Source organism: Anomalospiza imberbis, chromosome 6, assembly GCF_031753505.1.
Source record: "Anomalospiza imberbis isolate Cuckoo-Finch-1a 21T00152 chromosome 6, ASM3175350v1, whole genome shotgun sequence".
Taxonomy (NCBI): Eukaryota; Metazoa; Chordata; class Aves; order Passeriformes; family Viduidae; genus Anomalospiza; species Anomalospiza imberbis.
The window spans coordinates 25995992-26020562 of record NC_089686.1 but is presented as its reverse complement, the minus strand read 5'-3'; the positions used below and the strand labels follow the sequence as shown (position 1 = coordinate 26020562).

Here is a 24571-nt window from a genome sequence, read left to right as displayed (position 1 = left end):
TATTGCAAACCAACATAAAGATATCAACTTTACTGTGAAGAATGTAGATATTGTGGATAATTATTTCAGGAGAAGATTTTGAAATATTTTTATTATTAATGAAGTATCCAATTTGTTTCAGAAATTTGTTTGTCCCATGTAGTTGTAGTATTTCTGTATTCCCTGCACAGATAAGTGAATGGAAATCTAAGCTTCTGTGGGAACCAAAATAGCACAGCATAGTTTTGTGTAGATTTGTATTCTGTCTTCTACTGATTTTTGTGCCTTCAGACAGTGTAAATTGAGTATTTTTCAGTGATCAGGATATTTGAAAGGTCTCTGTTCCATGATGTCTAATAGAAACTCATAGTCCAGCTTTTACTGCTGCAAAGGCTCTCAGAGGTCTCACCTCCATTTTAAATCCATTTTCTCTAAACCTGTAGGAATTTCTCCAAGACCTCTGTTAAATCTGAAAAAAAACTCACCATGGATTTGAATGCTGTTAGTGGGGTAGACAGACAAAGACATGCAGAGTAGAGGAAACAATCTTCAGAGTTGCAAGAACCACTTCAAAATACAAACCTTAAGGGGTTATAGTATTGTGGGCTTTTTTCCTCTCCCTTTTTTTCCATGTCTCAATAAACCCAGCTGCTAGTAAGTATTATGTTCTGATTTGTGTCAGTCCAGATTCAAGGATTCAAATCACAAGATTAGGGATTTTAAAGGCAGTAACAATTCTGGAGACTTATGTACTGGTTTTTAGTGGAAAAGCAAATGGCTGCTTCAATTTAGCCCAGCTATGGATCCTAGAAGACTTCAAAGGGAACATGTGTGGAACTGCTCCACACTCCCATAGGTGGAGGAAGAATGGGTATAGCAAAAGGATCTCCTGCATTAGTTCAAGGATTAATGACGGCTGGAGGAACTCTTAGCAGATTAGGACCAGATTCTGTCTTCTTTGCATTATAACATGGAATAAGAGGCTGAAGATAAGAACATGAGTTTTTATTTTTTTTCCATGTAACTTACAGTTAGAAACAGCACTGTATTGGGTAGACTATGGATTTATTCTTAATGTTCTGTGTTCTTAATATATCTGTATTCCATTGTCTGGAAAGTATTCTCAAGATGTTCTTCTTTCAAGAGTATAAATCAGTACGATATTCTAGTCAAAGAACTCAACTCGATTTCTCGTTCAAATCTATTTTGGTTGTATGTATTGCCATCTAATAGATTAAATATGCTAAACACAAGCCCCTCATCCTGTTCTTCCTCGAACACAGCCTCTCTGCTTCATATGTATGAAATTGTGTGAGGCAAGTGAGAACGCATATTCAGGTCTGGGATAGAGGTCGAATTCTAGCAAGCCAATTGTCAGGATCAATCACCACAGCATCTGAGTACCTCTTGAGTGCACAGGTGATATTTTAAGAGTGAGATTAACTCTCTATAAAAAATTCTTCCTTTTAGTTTTTTCACCTAGGTTTTTGGACAGCTGATATTTATCTACCTTTATCTGTTTGCTTTCACATAGTGTCAGGTTGTGTAGATTGACAGAAAAGCTAACCAAACATGCAAATACACACCGAATATAAGATCAATTTGAATTGAGCTTACATAAACTGAAATATTTATACATAACATAAAAGGGCTTCAAAGTTGCAGCTTAGGAAACAATAACAGTCACAAAAATGCTTATTGTTCCCACAATCAGTTTTGCTTCTACTTGCCCAAAGTTTCAGTCAGATCAGGTTCCCACAATCTCTTGCTGTGTGGTCTGGGGTGCAGGTCTGGGGACTCAAGACCTCATTCTGCCAGCTCTGTATATCTTAGCTCCTGCTGCTGCATCACCTTGCTCTTTCACTTTTGGCACTTATTTAGTAAATGTTATGCAGGTACATATTTTGTCAAGTCCTTTACTCAGGGCAGCACCTCTCAGTGCAGAAATGCATAGATTATTGTAATATTTGTACCACCTAAAGGGCAGGATCCACTTACATTCAAACACTATGGATTCAAAACAAAGGCAGTCCACAGATGTATACTTAATCCTGGCCCAAAGTGATCACTTTCTCAGGGGAAGAGATACATAATGTAATCTCTGTATGAGATCTCTGTATCTCATCCTAAATAAATAAACCTGATTGCATTACATGGCATGCAGTTATTGACATCACAATCTCCTGTCCAAAGAGTCTGGAACCAGCACCAGGAGCTCTAGGAATCCTAAATAATGAAAGGTTAGGAACTCATCAGAAATCATAAAGAAGTTCAGTGCTTTAATACATGTCTTCCCAGGGTGGTTTGAGATTATTCAGCAATATAGAATGGCCTTTTAGAAAAAAATAATACTTCTGTCTATGTGGCGGAGATTCCTAAAAGTCATGTATTGCTTTTGTACTCAAAAAATTGTCAAACTCTTAATCTCAGATTTTTTTTTCTTGAACATCCATCACTTAGAGATTTGTAATCTTGCTGTGATTCTCAAAGTTACCTCTGATACTTGTCAATATATTGTCAGTGAATAGTCCAGGAAATACATCTTAAGAACTTGACTGCCACCTTTAAATATTTTTCTTGCCTCTAAACTTTTTTTCTTTTACGCTTTCTACTTTTGCAATCATTCTGTTCTGGAATAACATATGCTTTTTTCTAATCAAGTAGTAAAACTGCCACTGCAAGTTTTTGCTGGTTTGGATGTATAAACATAATTATTCTGTAAGTCTGTGAAAGATGCATCAAGGGAATCAGTAAAGTTTACTCCTCCTCCTTCATTTCTTGGCTTTGAGCTATAAAGCAGACCTCCTTATTATTGACAAATTTATTTTTTGGCACTCCCTTGTTGTCATAAATTGCATCCTGACCACACGAGCAAAGAGCACGAAAATGACAAATTAGGAAGCTGGCATCAAAGTCCGTACTAACCACATCCTTTGAGTTTGTCCTCTTACCTCATCTTTTTTACTGTAGTTGTTTTGGTGCCAAATGCATGCTGCCTTGTTGCCAAGTATGTGTCATTAATTCACAAGGAGTCTATGGTCATGTAGCCATGTAACTGTTATGGTGGACTGTGATTGAAAAAATGGCAGCAGTATGAGAGTTGAAAACTATGTGTTTTCTGTTGGGATTTTTGTTTGGTGGCAAAAAAGCTTGTAGCCCAAGGAAGGCTGAAATAATTCCTATGCCTTTTAAATTTTTTCTGTTTGGGTTTTTGTTTGGAGGTGGGTTTTTTGTTTTGTTTTGTTTATTTGGGGTTGGTTTGTTTGCTTGTTTGCAAGGGATTAAAAAGATGGAAGAGGACGAATAAAGCTTTTAGAGATTTGTGTAAGTCATTAGATAATCAAACTTCAGTTGCTCATTCTTATTCATGTGTATCAAATATATCCCATGTAAAATCCTATTTCCCAGCACAATACTCCAATTGTCTTATAGTACTTAATTGTGAAAGCCCAAGGTCAGATTTTCCACCTAAATAGTTATGCTTTTGCATGTTTGTTGAGGTTGCTGGAGGATATTGCTCTGATAACTTAATAATGAGAGCACAGAAGATGGATACTGAGGCCAGATTTCTGTTAGCCATCATTTATGCCTTTTATTTCATTTTAACCCTCCATCCAAAAATTGTTGCCATGTTGAAATGAAACTTGCTTTTTTGTTCCTTTCTATAGTAAATCATATTTTTAAGCCATGTTGTGACTCAATCAAAAAATAAATAATGGAATTGTATGTATATTATAAGAGAGGGACTATGTTCTTTCATAAATGTCAGTTGCATCCAGTGCTTTCTCTCTTTTAAAAAAAGAGTGAAATATTTTTGCTAATATTGAATTTTATATGTCTAATTGGTGACAGGCTTTGTCCTTAAATAAATGCTCAGCTCCAGTTATAATATCACTATGTTATAAGAGTGAAAAATTCTAATTAAGATGATCTGGTTTCCAGGAAAAAGTTTAGTATATCAATTAGTCTGCTTTACCAGGGGGAGCATTCCCTTCTCCAGCCCCTAACTCCTGATCAGAGCCTGAATGAGAAAAGCATCACAGATGCATGCTGCATTGGACAAAGAACACATGCATGCATTTAAATCATGTATATCTTACTTTTTACTGATGTAATTGTGAAATATGTCCTTTTTGCATTCATAATTAGGGGGTGGAACAGATGGTGAAGGCTTAGTTTAAAATAATCTGTCATTAAAATAACCTAGCCTACTGGTAATTCTTCACTCTAACTGGAGTTTAGGTCAGGGTAACAGGGGTTTTTTAAGCATTGGAATACACTAGAAAGAATTAGGGACTTCATGGATAGTGTGAAATATGAGGATATTCTCCAGAAGGACACCGTAGTAAGAATCCAGTGAATTAAATTTGCCTGTAGTGGGAATATGCAAAAATGGCTGGGACAAAATTCCTCTGACAAATATAAATCCATTTACTATGATGCATTATACATAAGTGTGTATTCGGTCAAAGTGGTACACTAGGTTTCATATCCTGAAAGGAAATAACCTCACTATGCTTCAAATACTGTAAAAGGCAGTGAGTATTTTGGGTTAAAAACCTGTGCTTTACATTTTTGTGTTATTCTGATGTCAGAGGATATAAATTATAATAATTTGCATTATTGTTCTGGGGTGCTGTAGCTAGTGACTTTTAAATCTGAGTCTCACTTCCTTCATGTCTACCATATTGACTTGCTTGTATGTGACAAAGAAAAACTTGTATCAGTCCTGCCTGGCTAATTTAGAACAGTTTTCAGGAAAAAGAAAACTGTTTCAATAAATCATATACTTGTATGACTTTAAAGCATTTATTTTAGTGTTCCCTTCAAGATTTCATTCTTTAACAGCTTTGAAGAGAGCATATAGATTACAGCATGGTATTATGATAAATCTTCTTGAGGAGGGGCAAGCATTAACATTTGTGTCGGTTCTTTTTCATCTTAATCCAACCTTGGTTAATAATCAGAAAATTCTACATAGTGGGTAAGAAGATGTAATTAACCCTTTGACCCCAGAATCTTAATTGGCGCCTGTTGAAAACAGTGGGGCAGTTAAAAAAAAATAAATTAAAAAGTAGCCTGTGGTGATTGAAACAGCATAATACATAATGGTTTTCTGAAATCAAAAGTAATAGAAAGCTTCAGCTTTAATCACATTTTGCATAAAGCCAGTAAGTATAGTTTTAAACAAGAAGTTGCCAGTCTACCTTAAATTGGATTGTGCTCAAAATCAGCGTTTGGGGTCACCCTGACCCTTTTTCAGCTGCCACACTAGATGAGATAGGAGTAGGTTTATGACAGTCAGCTTCATTTACTTTAAAAAATAAAAGAGAAAAATTAAGTCAAGAAATTTTTCCTTGTATTCATGATCTCTCCTTCTACGAAAGCAGGACATTAAGAAAACACAGTTACCTTTTCAGACCCTATTTTTACATTATAGTTAATTCTGGAATGTCCAGAACAGAAATCCTTCTGCCTGTAAACTACATTGAAACGCTTCAGAAATTCTGGCTGGAAAGTACTGTGGTGCTCCTTTCAAAAGTGGTATCTGAAAGCTGACTCAATCCACTACTCTTCTCTCATTTATTTTGTCCTTAGTTATACATAAGTAATATGAATAATACTTTCAGATATTTCTCATTAAAACAAAATTGTTTGTGAATATGTAGTATACAGTGGTATCACATACTCTTCTCCAGTATATAACATAACCTGTGTTATGTTGCCTTGCACCTTCTCTGAAGCGTGCTGCTCTCTTGACACGCACAAAGGACGTACGCTTTATGAAAAATTGAAAAATTTCAACACGCATTACTTAAATAATAAATATTCATAAATAATACCTATGAATAACGAATGAGGCAGTCCTTCAGAACTACTGTTTGACCTGTAAAAGGAACAACAACATTGTCACAAAAATGGTCCGTCTCAACCCTTTCATACTGGTGGGAGGAACTGCCTTGCATTGGAAGATGGCTATTTCCCCTCCCATTTTTATTGTCATTTTTCTTAGGTATTGGATTCTGAGCTTAGTATTTGGGGCTTTTGTTCTAATGTTTTTGTACTTTGGGCATGGTAGGAGTTAGGTGTCCTTTAGCTGTTAGTCAGTGGCTCTTTCAAAATACAATTAAATAAACTTCTCCATTTTGTTCTATTGAACAAAATGCTGAATTTGGTCAGTAGTTGCACATAACCATAGCTTCAGAGAGATGGAAAAAGAAATGGAGAAAGAATGCCCATGACTCATTAGTCTCAGCTGGCTTAATGAACAAATTTTATGGCACAGGAAGTGTCTAATCAAATCCAAGGTGTTGGTATGCTGCATTGGCCCTGCCAGTCCTTCGGTGGTGCCTCCTCAGTTACCTCCCTTGTAAAACTTGGGGGCAAAAGTAAGGAATATTCTTCCAGAAAGAAAGAGGAAAAGAAAGACTAAACAAACAAAGCTAATAAAGTAAAGCTATTTAAAGGAAAGGAGAGAATGAGAGTTAATGGCAAGGAAAAGTAGCAAGTGCTTAAGGTGACTAACACTTCTCATTTCAGCACCCTTCCAGCTGCTGATGACTTTCAAACTTTAGCCATGGAGGCTGAAATTTCTTTGAACAGCTATGTCAACTAGAGATAGCTTGTTTGTTTATATTTTTTTCCAGCAAAACTGTTTTCAGCCAATTTCAAAACTACACTGAATGAAACATTTCAGCCTTATCAATACTCAAAGCTTTCTTCACACTTGTTTCATTAAGCCTGAATTCCTAAAAAAGATGATGTGTATAAAAGAAGCAGAAAAGACATCAGTGACTCAGAAAATTATTTTTTCTGGTTCTTACAAAACTTTGTCTAGATATGCCAGATAACTACACACCAATGCAGTGTGCTAAGCAGACCAGATCACAAATGTGTTTAAACTGTATGTCATTCTCTCAAGTAACAGAGCAAAGGGGGCACACAAAAAGTTATATAAAAAACTGAGAGGAAGGAAGTTGTTTTTATATGATACACAAATAACCTATGAAACATCTTTCCTCAAGAAAGGAAGATATCACAATTATGCCAGCTACTAAGAACAGGTTAGCTAGAAACCTCTGGTAGGCTTGTCATTGCCTGTGGCTATTCCACTGTCCTGAAGCATCTCTGTACATACTGTCAGAGCCAGGGAAACTGACTGCTGCAGGCAGGCCTTCAGTCTGAGTCAGTGTGACAATTTCTTGATGTTGGCGGAGAATGGAGTTCTGTATAGGTGGCCAGGGAGACAGTGTCATGGTTCTCAGCTCAACAGAGCATTAAACCGGTTTCCTCAAAGGAACATGGGACAGAGAATCAGGAATACTTTAACACCTTTAAAGATTTACTTTTCTGAATAAGAGATTGTACATAGTGGGAGAGATCAGATGTGCAAAGGTTTTGATTGTCCTGGTATCGATCTAAGTTTGAACTTCACTGTTCCAAATTTTCCACCTGTTATTGATGCTAAAAATTCAAGGAAGTGATGTTAATAATTTGAGAAAAAAATGATGGTGATTTATAAGAGGCCATAAATTACTTGCATAATATAAATGTTTTTACATGAAGGAGATCCATACAGATTTACATTTTTATTAATTCATAAATATAAATTAGAGCCTTTTTTAATGCAGTGTCTTTAGTGAGGGTTTGTTTTCCAATATGCCGTCTATTATTTTTAGAAAACTCAGATTTTGCACTAATTCCACCACTAACTACATCAGAGGGGGGTGAACTTTTGCCAAAGACAGCCTTTGACTAGCAGCCTGTTAGAAATTAATCAAGAAGCAGAAGAATAAAAATATTAAAATCCCTCAGAAATCACTGTGGTGTATTTGCAAAGGAGTGAATACATGATTTTGTCATCATGTGTCTCCATCAAATTTATGTGCTTTTTCCTTCCAAAACTAGGCTAATCTTTCAAATTATACAGTTAATATTTCCTTTACATGTTCTTTTATCACAAGGGGATATTTGGGATGGGATTTTTGGGATTTTTTCTTGTTCCTCCCAACATTTGAGCTGTTTCATACTTTCTAAGCTGTTTTAGCATTTCTAATTCCTGGCATTTTGTGATTTGACTTTTGCAATAGTCTATGATTGTTTGCCAAATATCATCCTCATAAAAGGCAGAAAGGTAAAGACATGGATGGTGTATGAAGGTAGTTTCTTCCTAGTGAAGATTTACTATTATTCACAGAGGTATACTCCCTTCTGGAGTGATTTACTCTGTGTCAGTTTAGAATGTAGTCCTCCGTTTATTAAGTGCACTCGAGTTTCAAAAGGTATGCATTAATCGCTGTAATTGTATTTTGATTTTTGCAGTTGCAATGGAAACCACATCCAAAGACTTGAACCTGACAAAGAAAAATCTGATCTAGACTTTTACACCAAAAGAATGAAATTCATAGCATAGACCTAAGCTGTAAACACATTTGACAGTAATCTGCTGATTGGCTTTGTTGTCTCACAAAAGGAAAATGGTGTGCGTGCATGTGTGTGCATGTGTGTGTAATCCTCAATTAATTTACAAATTATTGAGGTCCACAGTGATTTGAGTGATGGCAGGGTTTTTATTTTCTCCTTTTGAATTTTTGGAAATGGAAATTCTCTGCTTTGATTCTGAGCAATGGGGGTGATTTTTTTTTTATATACACTGCTCAGTTGGAAGGTTATTTGTTTTCCTTATTTGTTTCTCCATGAATTTTTTTTTAATATTTCTTCTATGAAGCAAACGAGATAAATTTTATATAGTATATGGCAGATATAAGCATGGCAGTAAAATAGCTTAGTAATATACTTATCAACTTGGACTTAGTAATATACTCATATGATGTTTATTAATATGTAGACAGAATAGAAAGGAATTGTCTTAAGTGTTCAAATTAAAACCACTCTCACAAAAGTGAGAATATTTTCCTCAGTTTATTCTGTGATGCCTTTATTTGAATTTATTTCTATTTGTAGTTTGGAATTCTTTACTAATCTATTCACTTATTTTTTTCCTCTTATTCTGTAGTCCCTGGATGGATTTGTATTTGCACTAAATCAAGAAGGAAAATTTTTATACATTTCAGAAACTGTCTCCATCTATTTAGGCCTGTCCCAAGTAAGTACATGCTTTCAATTCTAGAACATAACTGCGTATGATGCATTCTTCTGTTTATTGTTATTAAGGAAATAATAATTTGGTTTCTGTGTTTTCCATGGATTATTGAATTAGCTGTTTAAAGTTGCATCCTGTTCATCCTGAGACACAAGTGAAAAGCATGTCGATGGTATTGGATGTTGAGATGTGTAAGAAAACTTTTTGCCACAAAGGATCATTATTAATTTATTGAGAACAAATGAAGTTTCTTTTCTCAGTTGTTTTGAACTTTAAACCTCTATACCTGATAGGAAAGGGACACTCTAATAGTACTTCCCTTGTGTCCTATTACTGGATGTTTATGGAGTACCCTGCATTATCCAGGGAGCTGACACGATGACAGGGAGTCATTTGGAGTCAAGAAATGCTGAAAGAGGCCATTAAAATGTCTTGCAGGGAGGGTTCCAACAAGGACACATTTTGATGCTTTCACCAATGCTCACTAATATGAAAAGATGAATTTATAAAATATAGTAATTTGGGGGGTTTTGGTTTGAGATTTTTTTTTCATTTAATTGCTGACAACTGTTTTTCAAAGATTAAAAGGCAGGGCAGAAGTGGGGCAAAAGTTAGTTGTTAATGCTTATTCCTAATCCTGCAGCATTCAGAAATATTTAGGCAGGATAGCTTCTTTCTGCTTTTACTTAGAAATGAAGCAGAAATATTTTGCATGATGATTTTCAGAGAGTGACCATCTACTTCTTCTGCAGTCACCCTGAGGAGAAAAAGAAAAACTGAAATAATACTTATTTCAGCTACATTAAATTGGGACCCACACAGCTATGAGAAAACAACTATTTGCATAGGCTACTTACTGTCAGTTTTGCTGTACCCCACCTACAATTAAATGGGAAATTTTAATATTTGGTGACCAAAAAAAAGACTAATTTTAAATAGTATCAGGTGGGAATATGAATAGGGGTCATTAAGTCCTCAAAGAACATGCAAGCAAGTGGCTGTTATAAATTGTTATTTTGTGCTGGCTTTGGCAAACCCAATGATAGAAATGGAAACAAGAGCTGTTACTAGCTCATGTCACTATTCTTGTCTCTCATTAAAGTCTCTCATTTTGTAATAGACTTTAATCCCTGATTTAATCTGTTTGGGAGTTAGTAGCAAGAATCTCACATTTTGAAATTGGTGCACCACCATGTTGCTAATACAGTAAAGAATTGGAACTTTAATGTTTATTATTGTCTTATGTTCATATTAATCTGGTTTATGCATAGTATCCAACAAAGTCTAATAAGCCAGTAAAGAAGAAGGATGGATAATTAGTTTAAGCAGGTAAATGCTAATTAGGAAACTCCTGAAAGGCATCCATTATACACTAGCTTAAAACAAATTTTACAGCCCTGGTTAGTGGTGTAATCCAAATTCTGTCAAGGCAACTGCATTTTCTGTAATTGAGATGTGTATGTTTGCTTTGCATAACAGATGGCTCTGTATGCTTAGACTGATAGCTAGGAAAATAATAATTGCATTATTCTGGCCAAAAGAATATTAGCTCTTGGGTTTTGGCCATTTCAGTCAGTCCTCCTGCCAGCACAGCATATGCACATATATGGATTGGATTTTCAAGGAAATTGATGCATCTGGAATAGTGTGGCCATCTGAAATATCATCTGTTCAAGAAAAATTTGGCTTTAACCCTATGTTAGTCTCTTGTTAAAAGCATTTTCTGCCACTGTCTTTCAAACTATAGAGTTGATAAATCTTTCCTTACTCTGAACTCACATCATGTTGTTAAGACTTTACACTCCATCTTGATCCATATACATTTCATGAAAGGGTTCAGATAAATGAAGCAATTTTCTGTGCATGTTAGAGTATTGGAAATATCAGGGCAAATATTTCCGTGTGTTCACCACTGAAATTACTGATGGGAAAACTACCAAAAATCAGAACCAGTACTCTGATTTTGTATAGAATAATAAATTTAACCTACTGAGATTTACTAAAATATCTGAGTTTTTTGCTTTTCTTCTCTTTTGTCTTTATGGAGACATTTTGTATTTCTAAGACCTACAGTATTTATATATTTTTGATATATTGTTCTCTTGGTACAGAATTATATCGCTAGTCTCTTAATAATTTTAAAAGATCTGTAGCTACTTCCTACTAAATCACTAGTCACAGCTTATTTGTTGCTAAAAATATTAGCAAGTCTATCCCTAGAACCATATTTTAAATATACATGGAAATGCTACAGTTTTCACCCTACCAATCTTAAAATTCTCATGAATTCTGAATTTCTGGGTTGGTGCTATGTGATACATGTGTTTTTGTATTTCTTGCACTGCAAGTAAACATTGATATACCCTATGCTGATACTCCAAAACTTTATATAGAACCTCCAGGCAGTGTTGCACTTAAAGGCATTATGATGTACATTATTATTTGAAATAGCTTCATCAAGTACTGCCTTTGAAGTCTTACTTTCTAGTCAAATTATTTCTCCAAGACTTCATCCTTGTTTGGTATTGTTTTGGTTTTTTGTTTTGGTTTTGTTTTTTGGTTTTTTTTTTTTTTAACTAGCATGCACGGACATAATGTAAATTATATTCTGTATTTGCAAAGCAAAGTCTCGTGTCTCCTAGATAAAGGAAAATAGTTCTTGTATTGAATCTCAGCAGGTGACAACAGTTATGGTAGTCAATTTTACTCTTTTCTGAGCATTTAGAGCCAGCGGTGCAAAACAAATGGATGCCAATGTTCTAAGATAGCTGCAGGACTAATAGTAAACAAATCTGATAAAACAATATCTTGGAAGGTAGCCTGAAAATTATGATAATAAAGTTACCCCTGGCAAAAGGAACAGTATATTTGAACAGTAAACAAAAATTGCAATAAATACACTTTTGACATACAATGAATATAACTTATATGTAGACACCCATCAACATATATATTTTGAATAATTTTTTTGCATAATTTATCTTCCCGCTAATTCTAACCCAGAATTTTAAGCTAGTTTGGCAGATGTATATTTCAGACCACACTGTGAAATTACAATCTGATCAGTTTCAGAGAACAGAGGTACATTTCAAAGTTTAGGAAATGAGAGTTAGCTGAAAATAATGAGTGAGAGAAGGTAAAGAGTCAAAGCAAGAGAAATGGACCAACAATCTCCCAGTTAAAGAATCTATGTATATTGGCTTAAGTCTGTGTCAGTTGCCGTAGCTCAGTTATACTTGAGGCAAGCTGAAATAGGTGAACATACTTTTCAGTTCTTTCATTAACTGTAGTATTTGTTGAAAGACCCAGAAATGTCTAGAAATGTGCAGTATGGCCAGGGTTTCTTCTTTGGGTTGGACAATATGATCTGTGATGGTGTAGCCAATACAAACATCTTTTTACACTGGATCTCTGTAGTGATGTAAAAATGTTTGTTCTTCATATATATCTAGTCCCATACATTTTCCAAGTCAGTTGGTAATTTTTGATATCAGGGTAACTTCCATCTTTGAAACCCTCAGTCCCTGATTTCCTTTTAGAAATGGGATGAGATTTCAAAAGAAAATGACTAACCACTGAAGAGGCATTCAAATCACTCCTTCCAGCACTTAGAAGTCAGTGTGAGTGCTTCCCTAACAGATTTCAATTCTCTTGAAAAGTGTCTGTGTTTGAGACTTGGACCAAACACTTGATGAAACATAAATAGTAACAAAAGGGAGAAAAGTCTATCCAGAAACAGATAGAATAAAAATGTGTTATCCAGAAAGGATAAAATAGCCTGACATATGATGTTTCAGGTTCAGTAGAAAATGTTATGAGTTAATAATCTGGCTAGGATGCTTTTGCATTCAGGAAACAAGTTCTTAATCACCTCTTGCAATAGTTGTACTCAGCAAGGATGGTATGCATTGTTTCCTGCCTGTGAGGTCCACATCTTAAAGTAAAATATATCCTACCTTTGCTCCTACTTGCCCAGGACACAGAGCAGATTGGCCTGTTGAAAAGAGAGCTCACGAAAAATGAACAGTGCAGCTGCTGGCATAATAAGAGATAGATAATAGAGATGAAAAAGGAAGAAAACAAGAATAAAATTTTGAGAATGTATCTATTTGAAAATAAAGCAGGCAAAACCAACAAGTATATTACATGTGTACTCTGTTACCAGTAGCATATTTCCTTATTTTGCCTTTCTGTGCGTTTGTTCTATGAAATGGCAAATAAAATTATAGCTACAGCACAGAAGTACAAGGTCAAATAAATGACAGTACTCATTCTATTTGTGAAGCTATTCTGAAAAGGAACCATGGTGCCAAATGTGGTTTATTTGAATAATAAAGAAGAATTAGATTCCCCTGATAACTTGGCTGAGGGCCAATAAATCACTGGAGGTTAAGAATGCTTTGCAACTGCCATGTATTTCTTTTGCTTTTACGAAGCACAAACCTCAACTACTATGCTCTACCTGTTTTTCAATGCAAATCAAGTTGAGGTTAGTAGATGGTTAAAGGATTGCTTTTATGCTCTGTTTGCTTAAAAAATAATATAAAGCAGTCTTGACACTTGCACTGATTCTGTAAATTCTGTCTTATTTTCCTTCTATGCCATTAACAAACTAATAATAATAATAATAATGATGCAAAAAATTTAAAAAATCCAGAACTTGAACCTTTTTTAAGCAAAACCAGACCATAAGCAATTGTGAACTTACTCCTTTTTTTGTGATGTTGTCATTGTTTTAGTGTTCTGAATTTAAATACTTCTACATAAAATGATCGTTTGTGCTCATACAGTAAATTGGTACACTAGCACTGATTTTTTTTAAGTTTTTCCCCTTTAAAAAGAGCAAATAAAAGCCTGGGAAATTCTGTGTTGATCATGTGGAGCTTTAAATATATTTTTTCCCTTAACATTCAGTGTAAGAATATTAATTTACTGCTGTATTTTATACTAAAAGAAGTGAACAAGGGAGGAGTTCTATTGAAATAGAGCAGCTCTGAGGATTTTGAGAGCAGTAAGAAAATATAAGTATCAAAATAATTCAGAAACAGTACAAGGCACAGTGGCACATTATCAATTTACAACATTTAAATTGATAAATGCTTGGTGGTGAAGGCCTACAAGGGCACTTTGAAAAGCAAATAGCGACCTGCTGAAGAAATTGATTTTTCCCCCCCGAAAATGACTGCATGATGCATCATTTGACTGCATGCTGTCCAAGTGCTTGACAGAGATAATCTCAGCAATCCCACGGGTGACCTTATCGTTCTCACCAGGGCAACTTTGTCTAGGTTCTGACTTTGTGCATGTCAAGGTTTCTTCAGGCAGGATCCTTAGGGGGAAAAAGTTCCTCTGTTCGATCCAGATATTGAACCACTCTTGAAGGCACTCCCCCACCCCCAAAAAGGCAAGCTTGTTTCTTTTCTTCATAATTATGAATGAACTGAACAAGGGAAAATATCTATAGACACAGTATCTTTGCTGAGGACATTATTGCCTTCTTAGTGTAGCTTAGCTTAGCTCTTAAAGGAGAAAGGATACCTGGCATTAGAGGTTATCAGATACAGCTGAAAGACTCCAAAATATATGGCACTCTTCTACATAGCAGAAATATCCCACCTGCTTTCTTTATCACACTGACTGTTCACAGCTTTGTTTTTGCCATCCTCCACAGTATTTAATCAGTACCTAATCATTTTTTCTCTATGTTCTTTTTTTGGGGTTTTTTTTAATCCCTATCCCAACCCAAGAACTTTAAAGACAACTCAAGTGCAAATGACAACCTGACAGAAGTCCTGAACATCAACATCAATATGCATAATTTTGCATAGACACTCTGTAACAACCTTCACTATATGGTCATGAAGAGGTCCAAAACACTTAGGCTATTTTATCTGGTCATTAAAAAACAGGTTTTGTCTTGCAAAGAGAAATATATTGCCCAAACTGTGATGAGTAATGGCATTTTAAAATTTGCAGGATTTTTAAAAATGCTTTATATAATGAACAAACTATTCCTCATGTGCAGTTAGTAAGTGTTAATTATAATTACTGACTAGGAATCTATTGAAAGCAGCAAATGTTATGCTCTGTTTGGTACCCCAAAGCTGCTTTACCCACTGCCTTTTACACCCACAGTTCACTGTATTCAACCTCTTTTACCTCCTTCTTTCATCCACAACATTAATTCTGAGTGAACAAGACGTGCTTCCCTGCTTTTGACAAGATTTGCTGCAGTCTCATGCGACAAAAACCCAACACTCATTCCAGATTCAGAAAGTAGGATTTATAACAGCATTTTAATTTAATGTTGGATGTCGAACATATAAAGAGATCACAGTAGTACTAGAGCTGAAAATTGATGCCTTTTTTATTAGTGTCCTCTCAGAAGTGGGTGAGCCGCTGTTTGTGCAATGGAGCACAGAGCACCACAGTCAGATGAATGAGGATATGCTATCTGCAAGGAATCATATTTCAAACCACTGTCTGCCTCTATTGATGTGCTCAGAGTTGAAAGGTTATGCTTGTAAATGCCATCAGAATTTTCAGCATTAGAAATCTGTGGAATAATCCGCTGACTGTCACTTTGTAGTGAGTCCAATTGCAATACATGGTGATGCTTTAATGATTTTTTTTAATTGAAATTAACTTATTGTTACTGATCACATTGTTTTGCTTCTTCTTCTACAGTGTGTTTAAATACTGCCAACAGAATTGTCTTATAGGCTCCACTGAATATAGCTGTCTGTTGAGTTAACTAAAGGAATCCAGAATGTCATTTTACATGAGAATCATGTTTCCCTTATTTATTCTTTTGAACATATTTTACCAGCCATTGAGGCTGAAACACTGAAAGCTTTTATGCAGAAGGGATTCACTGGTTAAAATGAATCACAGATTCTCCATGCAATAAAATATAGCCTCATTGGTTTAACACTTAAAGGCTGAAGAATTTTTATGTCACTTAATAATTTCTACCATTTGCTGTTAAAGAAAAAAAAATTGTATTTTCATTGCAATTCTTAACTCTTTCCAGTACTGAACAAGATTGAAAACATGAGCAGTCAGACCATTTGCTTCCTGATGGATGCAATGGTTTCAGATTATTTTAATCAAAATATCTGGGGAAAATTGGTAAGACAATTTAGATATTTTATGTTTCTCTTTCCTATTAAAGCAAATTTAAAAAGTTTTCCTGAATTAATATTCATATTATCCAGATTAGCTACAGAGTACTTTCAGTATCTTCTTTGCATTGCATTGTAACATATTCATGTGGAAGTTGGTGAATATTCTGTAAAACAAACAGCTGTGGAATAATTGAGGGAAAAAAAGAAACAGTTACTGGTGAGAAACATACAAATTTGCCCTAAAGGTATTTTCCATGCTTTTCGGACACATTAGAGATGAGGAGAAAAAACCCTCAAAGAAAAGTAAGTATTCTACTTTTTAAGAGTAAATTCAAAGCGTCATTCTTCTCATGAGCAATGAAAATTTCACTTCTAAAAAAAATTTATTATTCATAGATTTTTTGATTAATAGTAAGAAAATATGCTTTTCATTGCTTATAAAATGCAGTGATTATAAACTTTGATTTTCTTTTACATCCATATTTGAGTCAGGGAAACTGAAATTCATAATTCAAATATTTTCCATTTTATGAAATGATTCAAGATTTGTCGCAGAGAAGCAGTAGAAATTCCATGATAGAGCTTCCATTCCAAGCACTTGAGAAGGGTGGGTCAATCCACAGATACTCAAGGTTTGGTTTAAGGTTATGAAAGGAATAAAACAGTGCCCATATGTATTAAAAATACAATCACTGAATGGTTTTGAGCTAAAAAATAATGCTGTGAAAATGAAATATAAAAAAGTTACTTTAAACTCAGATTGGTTCCATGATATCTTCAGCTGCAAATCCTCACTGACAATTCTACCAGTCTAACTAAGGGGTTGCATATATGAAAGCACAAGATCAGGAAGCAGCTCAGAAAAAGGACAGGAAATACATCTTATTCTGCTTTTGCCAACATCATGTATTATTACAGCCTTGGTCAGGACTTTACTTGCTCTGCGTTCAGTCAGAGTTAACAGAGCAATACTACTCTGAGAAGAGAGGATTGGTAAGAAAACAGGAACATTCCAAATTCTGTGGAGAGTGTCTTCACTGCAGATGGGAGGTACTCAAGAGAACCTCCCAAGTCAGAGGCTAATGGTGCTTAATCCCCAAGGTTTGTAATGGAAATTCAAGACAATCATGTCTGTGTGCTATTACTCTTCCAGTATTAATCTATATTCTTTTGTCACTCCTTGTTCATCTTCAGCATTAAAATAGACCTATGCTGCTTAGCATTTTAACTCCATGTTTCCCTGTATACTTTCTGGCATTTGAACCAGGATGCCATCCGAGACATCATCTGCCTGTGCTTCCAATTGCTCAGCAGCTGACAGCAGCTTCCTGGTTAAATTGCAGCGTGAAAGAGAAAGCTCCCAGGTTGCTTTCTGCACTTAGGGGACAGGGAACAGAGCAGCAGAAAACTCGTCAAGCTTCTGTGAACCAGTACTTTATCTTGCTTGCTCAGCTGAGTTCCTCAACAGCATTCACATTAAAAGTTCTCTCTGCTGCTTGCTCATACCTTCAGAGCTGTCTGCATTCATCCTGAGTAACTCAGCTCCACATGGATGATGTTTACTTATTCTTCCATGGCACTCTCACTGAAGGTTCCTCTGCAGATGAATTCACAGAAGAGCCAGTTTAAAGCCATTTTACAGGCTAAGCTATCAAAATCTGACATAAGAACCCACCCCATCACACGGCCTGCTCTAGCAGTGCTGGCATAGCCAAAACCAGCCATGCAGCAGAGGGGTAATTCTACTGACCACCTCATGAGGTGGTAGGAAACTAGGAATTCATTTTTCCCAGACAGGAGCTCAGACGTGGCAACAGAGTGAAGTGACAAATTTCCTTTGCCCAGAATTAGAAATTTAGGGCAAAGAGGCAAGAAAGAATATCTCTTCCTTCAACAATGAAGAGACTGTCTAAAAGCAGGAATTATCTTCCCTTTAGAGACAGAAAGCATTAGCATATATTGGAGGGATGGGAAATCAGATTAATATGAGGGGACAGACAAAAGAAATGCCTCTCTAGTGTGAGCAGACAGGCAGGGGAAGACAGAGAAGAAACACAGCACACTGCCCCTACTCAGCAACAGACTGGTGAGGAGACATGCTGCTTCTTCCTCAGCAACCAAGCGAAATTTTGCTAACCTTTGATATTCAGAACTCACAGCCCAGCATAAACTCAAATAGTGAGTCTGGTTCATACTCAAGATATATGAAAATAATATTTTAAAAGGCTTATTAATATTCAGGGGGCGTTGCACCCTTTGTGACTTTGTATTTTCAAGTCCTCTTTTTCCATTAACTACATTAATGCTAAAAATGTACTTTAATATGTAGGAGTTGTCTGAGACTTTTTGGGAATATCATGATTCTACAAAAAGCCTTTGAAACTACAATCAAACCACTTGATGGGCAATAATATAAAGTTTGGCATCAGTAAAATATAAAGGGGAAATACTGCCTTATTTCTCTATCACATGGATCTATAAACTAATGGTGTATTCTGCTCCTTCTGTATTCCAGATAACGTTTAAAGCCTTTGTGTTAATAATTCTGGCCTTATACTAATAAAATGTATGACAGAATTACTATCTATATTAATTATTTTATGTTTGAGATCCTGTCTTTGGGTCTTTTGGGTGACAGGTACTTTCTAGTCTGAGTACTGCTGTATTAGGATGTAGCCATTACATTCAAGCATACTCTCTACCTTTTCATACTGCATTTCAGAAAAATGTCTCATTTGGGACAGCACTTATTCATGCAGAAGTGGTAAATACAAAGCTGTATGCATTCCTGAGATTCCTTGAATAACAATGGAGCTATCCATGTATTCTTATTGAACTTCCATAACATATGCATAACAAAGATATGATGAAAATTGTAAATGTATCTTTTCTATGTATTAAAGCTGCATGTATGAGTCATGACTTAAAGTTTGTAGGAAGACATGCTTCCTTTTCTAAAATTCATTCATCTAGTTGGAGAAGCAGTAGCTTTCCATTCTATGTTTGTTTCTCCTGACATAACATGAGTCTGATCCACAGCCTGTAAGTCAATGAAGAGATTTCACAGATTTTTTGAGTGGTTCTCATTTTACTCTATACTGCCATTATGTTACTTATTTTACACTGAGAATGAAGATATATTCTGTAAGTTAATGAGCAATCCCTCCATCCCTATAAGCAACTAGTACTTTGAATAAGAGTGACACTAATTTCTTCTTTTTGTTTCTTATTTGTTACAGATTGCTTGCAAGTTTTAAAATATTTTGGTCATATGATAACTCAGTTTCCTTGTCCTGTCTCCAATTTTATATGTTCAGATTGAGTAAATTCACCTCAACATCATGTTAAGGCATTTTAGAGGATTCCTGCGTTAATTGCAATTGGTGTATACTCTATTTACTGCAACCTTGTGTGCAGATGAGTTAATGTTTAACCACTGAGAAAGATGCATTCCAAAGACATAACAAACTTCAGTATCAGAGGGGTTGGCTAAAAAATGTAGTGGAAAAGGCATATATTTTATTAGTTGCATGTTTGAGAAAGGTGAACATTGTGATATTTTTATCATCTCTTTCCTATCTTCTTCTGATTCAGTCTGTCTTCCTTGTTAGCTCCCAGATCAAGTCTGGATGTATTGTTGCTTAAGTGTGCAATGCCTTCCCAACAGAAAGCAGTTCAGGGGAAGAATTGTTACTAGATAATAATTCAGTCACTGAAATGAACATAAACAAATTCCAGTTTCTAGAGATAGGATTCTCTTTCATGCTTATTGCAAATATAAGGATTTATATTTCCTGTTTTTTGGTAAAAATGTGTCCACAGAAAGAATTCTGTGCACTTCAAATTGAACTTATTCCAGATGTTCTCTTTGGCTAAATACAAGTAGGTTCCTTAATACTTGTTCTATTCTCCTTTTCTTTTTTGATATCACTACACTCCTAAAGGTTTATGTACACTTGTGACTGTGAAGAAAGTTCTTATGTGTTTGATGGACAGCAACTAAAATAGATATTTTCAAAACAAATTATGTTTTTTCCATTCTAAGTGGTTAGGAGGTATTCAACACATTCGCGCTCTACCTATTTTGGAGTAGATATGTGACTAGATCTGACCCAGTCCAGTCTGCATTCTCATGATGCTTTTGGGATAAATCCCTACAGATTAGCAAAGTCTGCAACCTCCCTAATGAGGGTGCAAATTATTGTGAAGTAATAAGAATAATAAGTAAAACTGGAAAAAGAAAACCCTGTATATAAATGTATTTAAATGTAATTTTTACAACCCATTAATTAAAATTGACACTGCAGAGTTTTTACAGGACAAAGAGACTACAAAAGGACACTACAATTTTAATATGTTTTGGAACATTTCCAATTTAGCAGCCAAGAAAATAATATAATTCTGGAATCCATTCATCTCTTTAGTAAAAACCACCAGTCCTCAATTTTAAATAGCATTTGTAGAAATTAAAGGAGGTAAGCTGAAAATATTTCTAAAATGTCACAGCTTCATTGTGATCCTAGATGATATGGCCTATCCCTTCATTGTCATCTAGAACAGCTGGGAAGGTGCTGTGAAAATAATGTCCTGTCTTTTAAAATAACTGCAAAACCCAAAGATTTTAAAGGAGATTATACATTCATATCTATATTTGCTATTTTGAATCAAGTTGATGATGTGTGATATTCTTTATTATGGCATTAACATCCATGTCACGGCAATATCAGAATTTGCATATAAACAATCAACGTAATGGATTTGAAGTAAAAAATGCAGAGTTTATTTTTATTTTAAATAAAATGCTTGCATCTCCTGAAATGCAAATATTTATTCTGTGCATGTATAATTATAATATGCCCATGATAGCTGATAATTTTCTGATTGTCTTTTATAGTCTCATTTAAGTCATATTTATTCTCTTGCATCCATGGTCTTCATTCAACACTGGACATCTTAGTGAGCTGTAGTACAGGAATTTTTTTGGTTTTAACCTTCAAAGGAATTTAGTTGAGCAGATGCTACATTGAACTAGTCAGAGTAGAAAGGAAATGATACGGCTTTTAAAGGGCACATCTAGCATATCTACTGGGCTAAAGTAATTCTGGCAATGCTTCAAAGGATATAACTTTTGATGGTAAAGTAGGTAGGCTACAGAATGAAATCACATATGGCAAGCTGTCAAAGTCTTCCTACACATTCAGTACATTTATATAAGTGCAAATGGATGCTGCTTAGATGGAGTCCCTAGCAATTTCCTGTTAAATCTGCTCTAAGATTATCTGATATTATTTGACTAAATTATCTGTAAAAGCTGAGGACAACTTTTATGATCAAATATTTAGAAATTAGTTTTTTCTTTTTGGCAGATTATCTGAAAAATGAACTGCAGTTGTATTAACACTTGAAAGCAAAGGGCTTTCAGTAATAGCAATTATATCAAAACAGGGATAATGAATTGCTGTATATCAGCTTGAAGAGGACGTATTTATAGGTCAATGATGTCAATAGCTATAGTTCTCATAGACACCTCATTTCTTACCCTTTTATTCCTTGCTAATGCTAAGCAGGCACAGTTTTAACTTTTAATGAGATTGGTGACTATGAGAATCTCATTTCACAATGGAAGGGAAGTTTACAAGGGATGAATATTTTTCACCTTTCAAATTCAGCCATAAAAGTTGTTGCTCTTTTACAAATGCTACATCGATGATTAGCCATCCCCCTCCCCGCTAATGAAAATAAATCCAAATGGTCATTCATACTTACTACAAAGACAAACTTTCAAGTTTTCTTTTTTATATATATTCTATTAGTTGTGTTGAATAGTGCTCTAGTATAATGACAAAACACAGGATGCCTTACAGCATTAGCTTTATAGCTAAGAGTACGCATGCATATATATTTTTATATAATATGTCTCTGTGTATGAATCTGTATGGGTGTGTGATTGAAAGAGGAACCTCAGAGGTGTGCTGAAAAGTTCTTTACCTCTGTCCTACACTGTCCCACATTAGCAGGAGGTAAGGAATGTCCAGCTGCAGCCTTACAACCCTGAGCACCTACATTTGTTTTCTGATTTTTGGCCATGGCTATCCTTGAGAGCTAGGGTAGGATGAAGAACATTTAGTTTTACTGGGGGAAGATGCAGTGTGGTTAGTGCTGTTAACTGTTGAAGGTTGGAATCTGTTTGCAAAGGATGGAATCTAATGAGATTTGGCCATGGAAACTGAAATCCCTCTAGACAGACCTCTATATTCATTTGGCCCCTCTCACACACTTATGCATGGCAGTAGCACATGTTTCCATCACAGCTCAGAGACTGCGTGCCAGATATAAGCAATCAGGCTGTCTAGTTATTCACATCTTAGAGGATCTAAGAGCAAAAAAGGAGCTCAGAAATGCACAACTTTGGTGAGGTGTCTGTCTCTTATTTTGGCTCCTATTCTGCAGCTGCAAAATCACACCAATATATGAATCACATGAGTCACTGTACAGATCACACCCTTGGCCCCGATCATAAGCATAGGGCTTTGTAGATTGTAGAAGTAAATGGAAAGAATGTTTGTATTGATCTATTTAAGAAGTGGTTGCTTGTTCAGTGGCATATGACTCAGACAAGTCTCAGTGTGCTTTTATTGGAATGGCAAATAGCCTCTTGCTGGTATAAAGGCAAATCCATCTGCCAGTTTCAGATCCATTCTGTAATAGAAATGGGAATGTGATGAGTGCTCAAAAAAATCTTACTGCTTTAACATGAGCAAAAAACAAAGCTGTTGTGTCTAGACTGAGCCTTAGCTGAAATTTTCTAAATTATTCAGTCTGAAACAGATGTGTGTCCTGTAAAAATTTCTAAACAGTGGTAAATTTGACAATGTGACAAGGAACTGAAAACAGTTTTCTGACAAATGAGTGTTAAAACAACAGTAAAAAAAGGTAATGCTACAAGTGGAACTTGAAATAAAAAAAGTATGAGTAGAAGAAAGGATAGATAAATCATAACAAAATCATAAAATAGAGTATGAGTAAAAGAAAGGATTAATATGTCATAACAAAGGCTAAGATCCTGGAAACATGAACACAGGAATTCTCACTGAAATCTGTGAAACAAATGATAAATCTATTCAGTTAAACCTTAGAGGCATTGGGGCTTGGAGTTTTGAACTGTGGGAACTCTCATTAAGTGGTAATCTCACCAAGAACAAAGCAAAAGCAAAATTTCTGGAGAGAAAAATTACGACCAAACACATTTATTGGCAATACTTGAATTTCAGTAGTGAAAAAGCACTCATACTCTGTGTTACTATTTTGTTTCTTTATACCCTGTGTATCTCTATAAACACCCAAAACTGATGCGTAGGTCATGTGCATCTGCTTTATCATTTGGTCAGTGAAAAGTGTGAAATTACCTATGCTTATAAAAGTAGGACATGGACTTCAATGTTTATTTGATTTTTTATATTGTATATATATTTAAAATATAGATATACACAGTCTGAATTTTAGAAACCTAACTAAACATCTGAAATTGTGATTGGTGTTGAACAACAGCTCCTGCCCAGGAAACAAACAAACCAGGGAAGAATGTGTCACAACCCATCAGTCTCTTGTTGGCCCCAAGCCAGGAGAACAGGCAGATTTCATATTGAATTGAAAGCTCAGCATATTTGAACATTGAGGCCTCAGCTGTGATAGGGCATGACATTTTAAAATTGGCATCTTTGTTTTAAACAAGGAAGGTTTTGGTGATTCTGTAGATGTCTCTCAGAAGTAGTGTGCAAGGGTAGACAACTAAGAAACAGACATATCCCAATGCAAATGTGATTTTCCAAACCAACTCATTACCAAAATAAAAACTTGATTATCAGTGCAATCTATACACAATTTGGAAAGAGTTAATTGTGGAGCCTGTCCCTTCAGGAAATTGAAATTTATATTATACAGTATATTTGAAATTTATACTATACAGGATGTTTGAATTGAATCCAAATACACTTGATTTTATCCGTAAAGTTACAAGAGGTTTCCCCACTTTATAGGGGCTTCAGTTCTTGAGCACAAATAATCTAGATTAAGCAAACTGTCAGGTCCAAAATACATACACTTGTTTCCCGTTTGCCCCTTTAGCTCCAATAACAATAAGCATGTGTTATGAATTAAAAAGTTTGGGAATTCCTTTCAAAGACCCTTGCTCTATGGCATGACCTCCTTCTAGAATCCTAGGAAAGATGTTCAAAGTGACTCTGTGTGGTGAGAGCTGGGGAATAGAGATAGGCAAATTGAGTTCCAGAAATCATCTGCTTCTGTTCATCTTGTGAATAAATGAAACTAAGGCTATGGCCATGAGGGAAATCTGAAATGCTGG

General features: G+C 35.3%; 1 protein-coding gene across 12 annotated transcripts in view; it reads left to right on the top strand.

Annotated features, from left to right (window-relative positions):
* Positions 1-24571, top strand: part of NPAS3 (neuronal PAS domain protein 3) — a 597093-nt gene that overhangs the window by 408306 nt on the left and 164216 nt on the right. For 10 of the 12 annotated variants that reach the window (XM_068192941.1, XM_068192939.1, XM_068192940.1 and 7 more), the window contains one exon: positions 8996-9085. The exons of the other annotated variants lie outside the window; for them this stretch is intronic. In XM_068192941.1, the coding sequence (XP_068049042.1) occupies positions 8996-9085 (90 nt within the window). The remainder of the gene's footprint in view (positions 1-8995; positions 9086-24571) is intronic. 12 annotated transcript variants of the gene reach the window in all.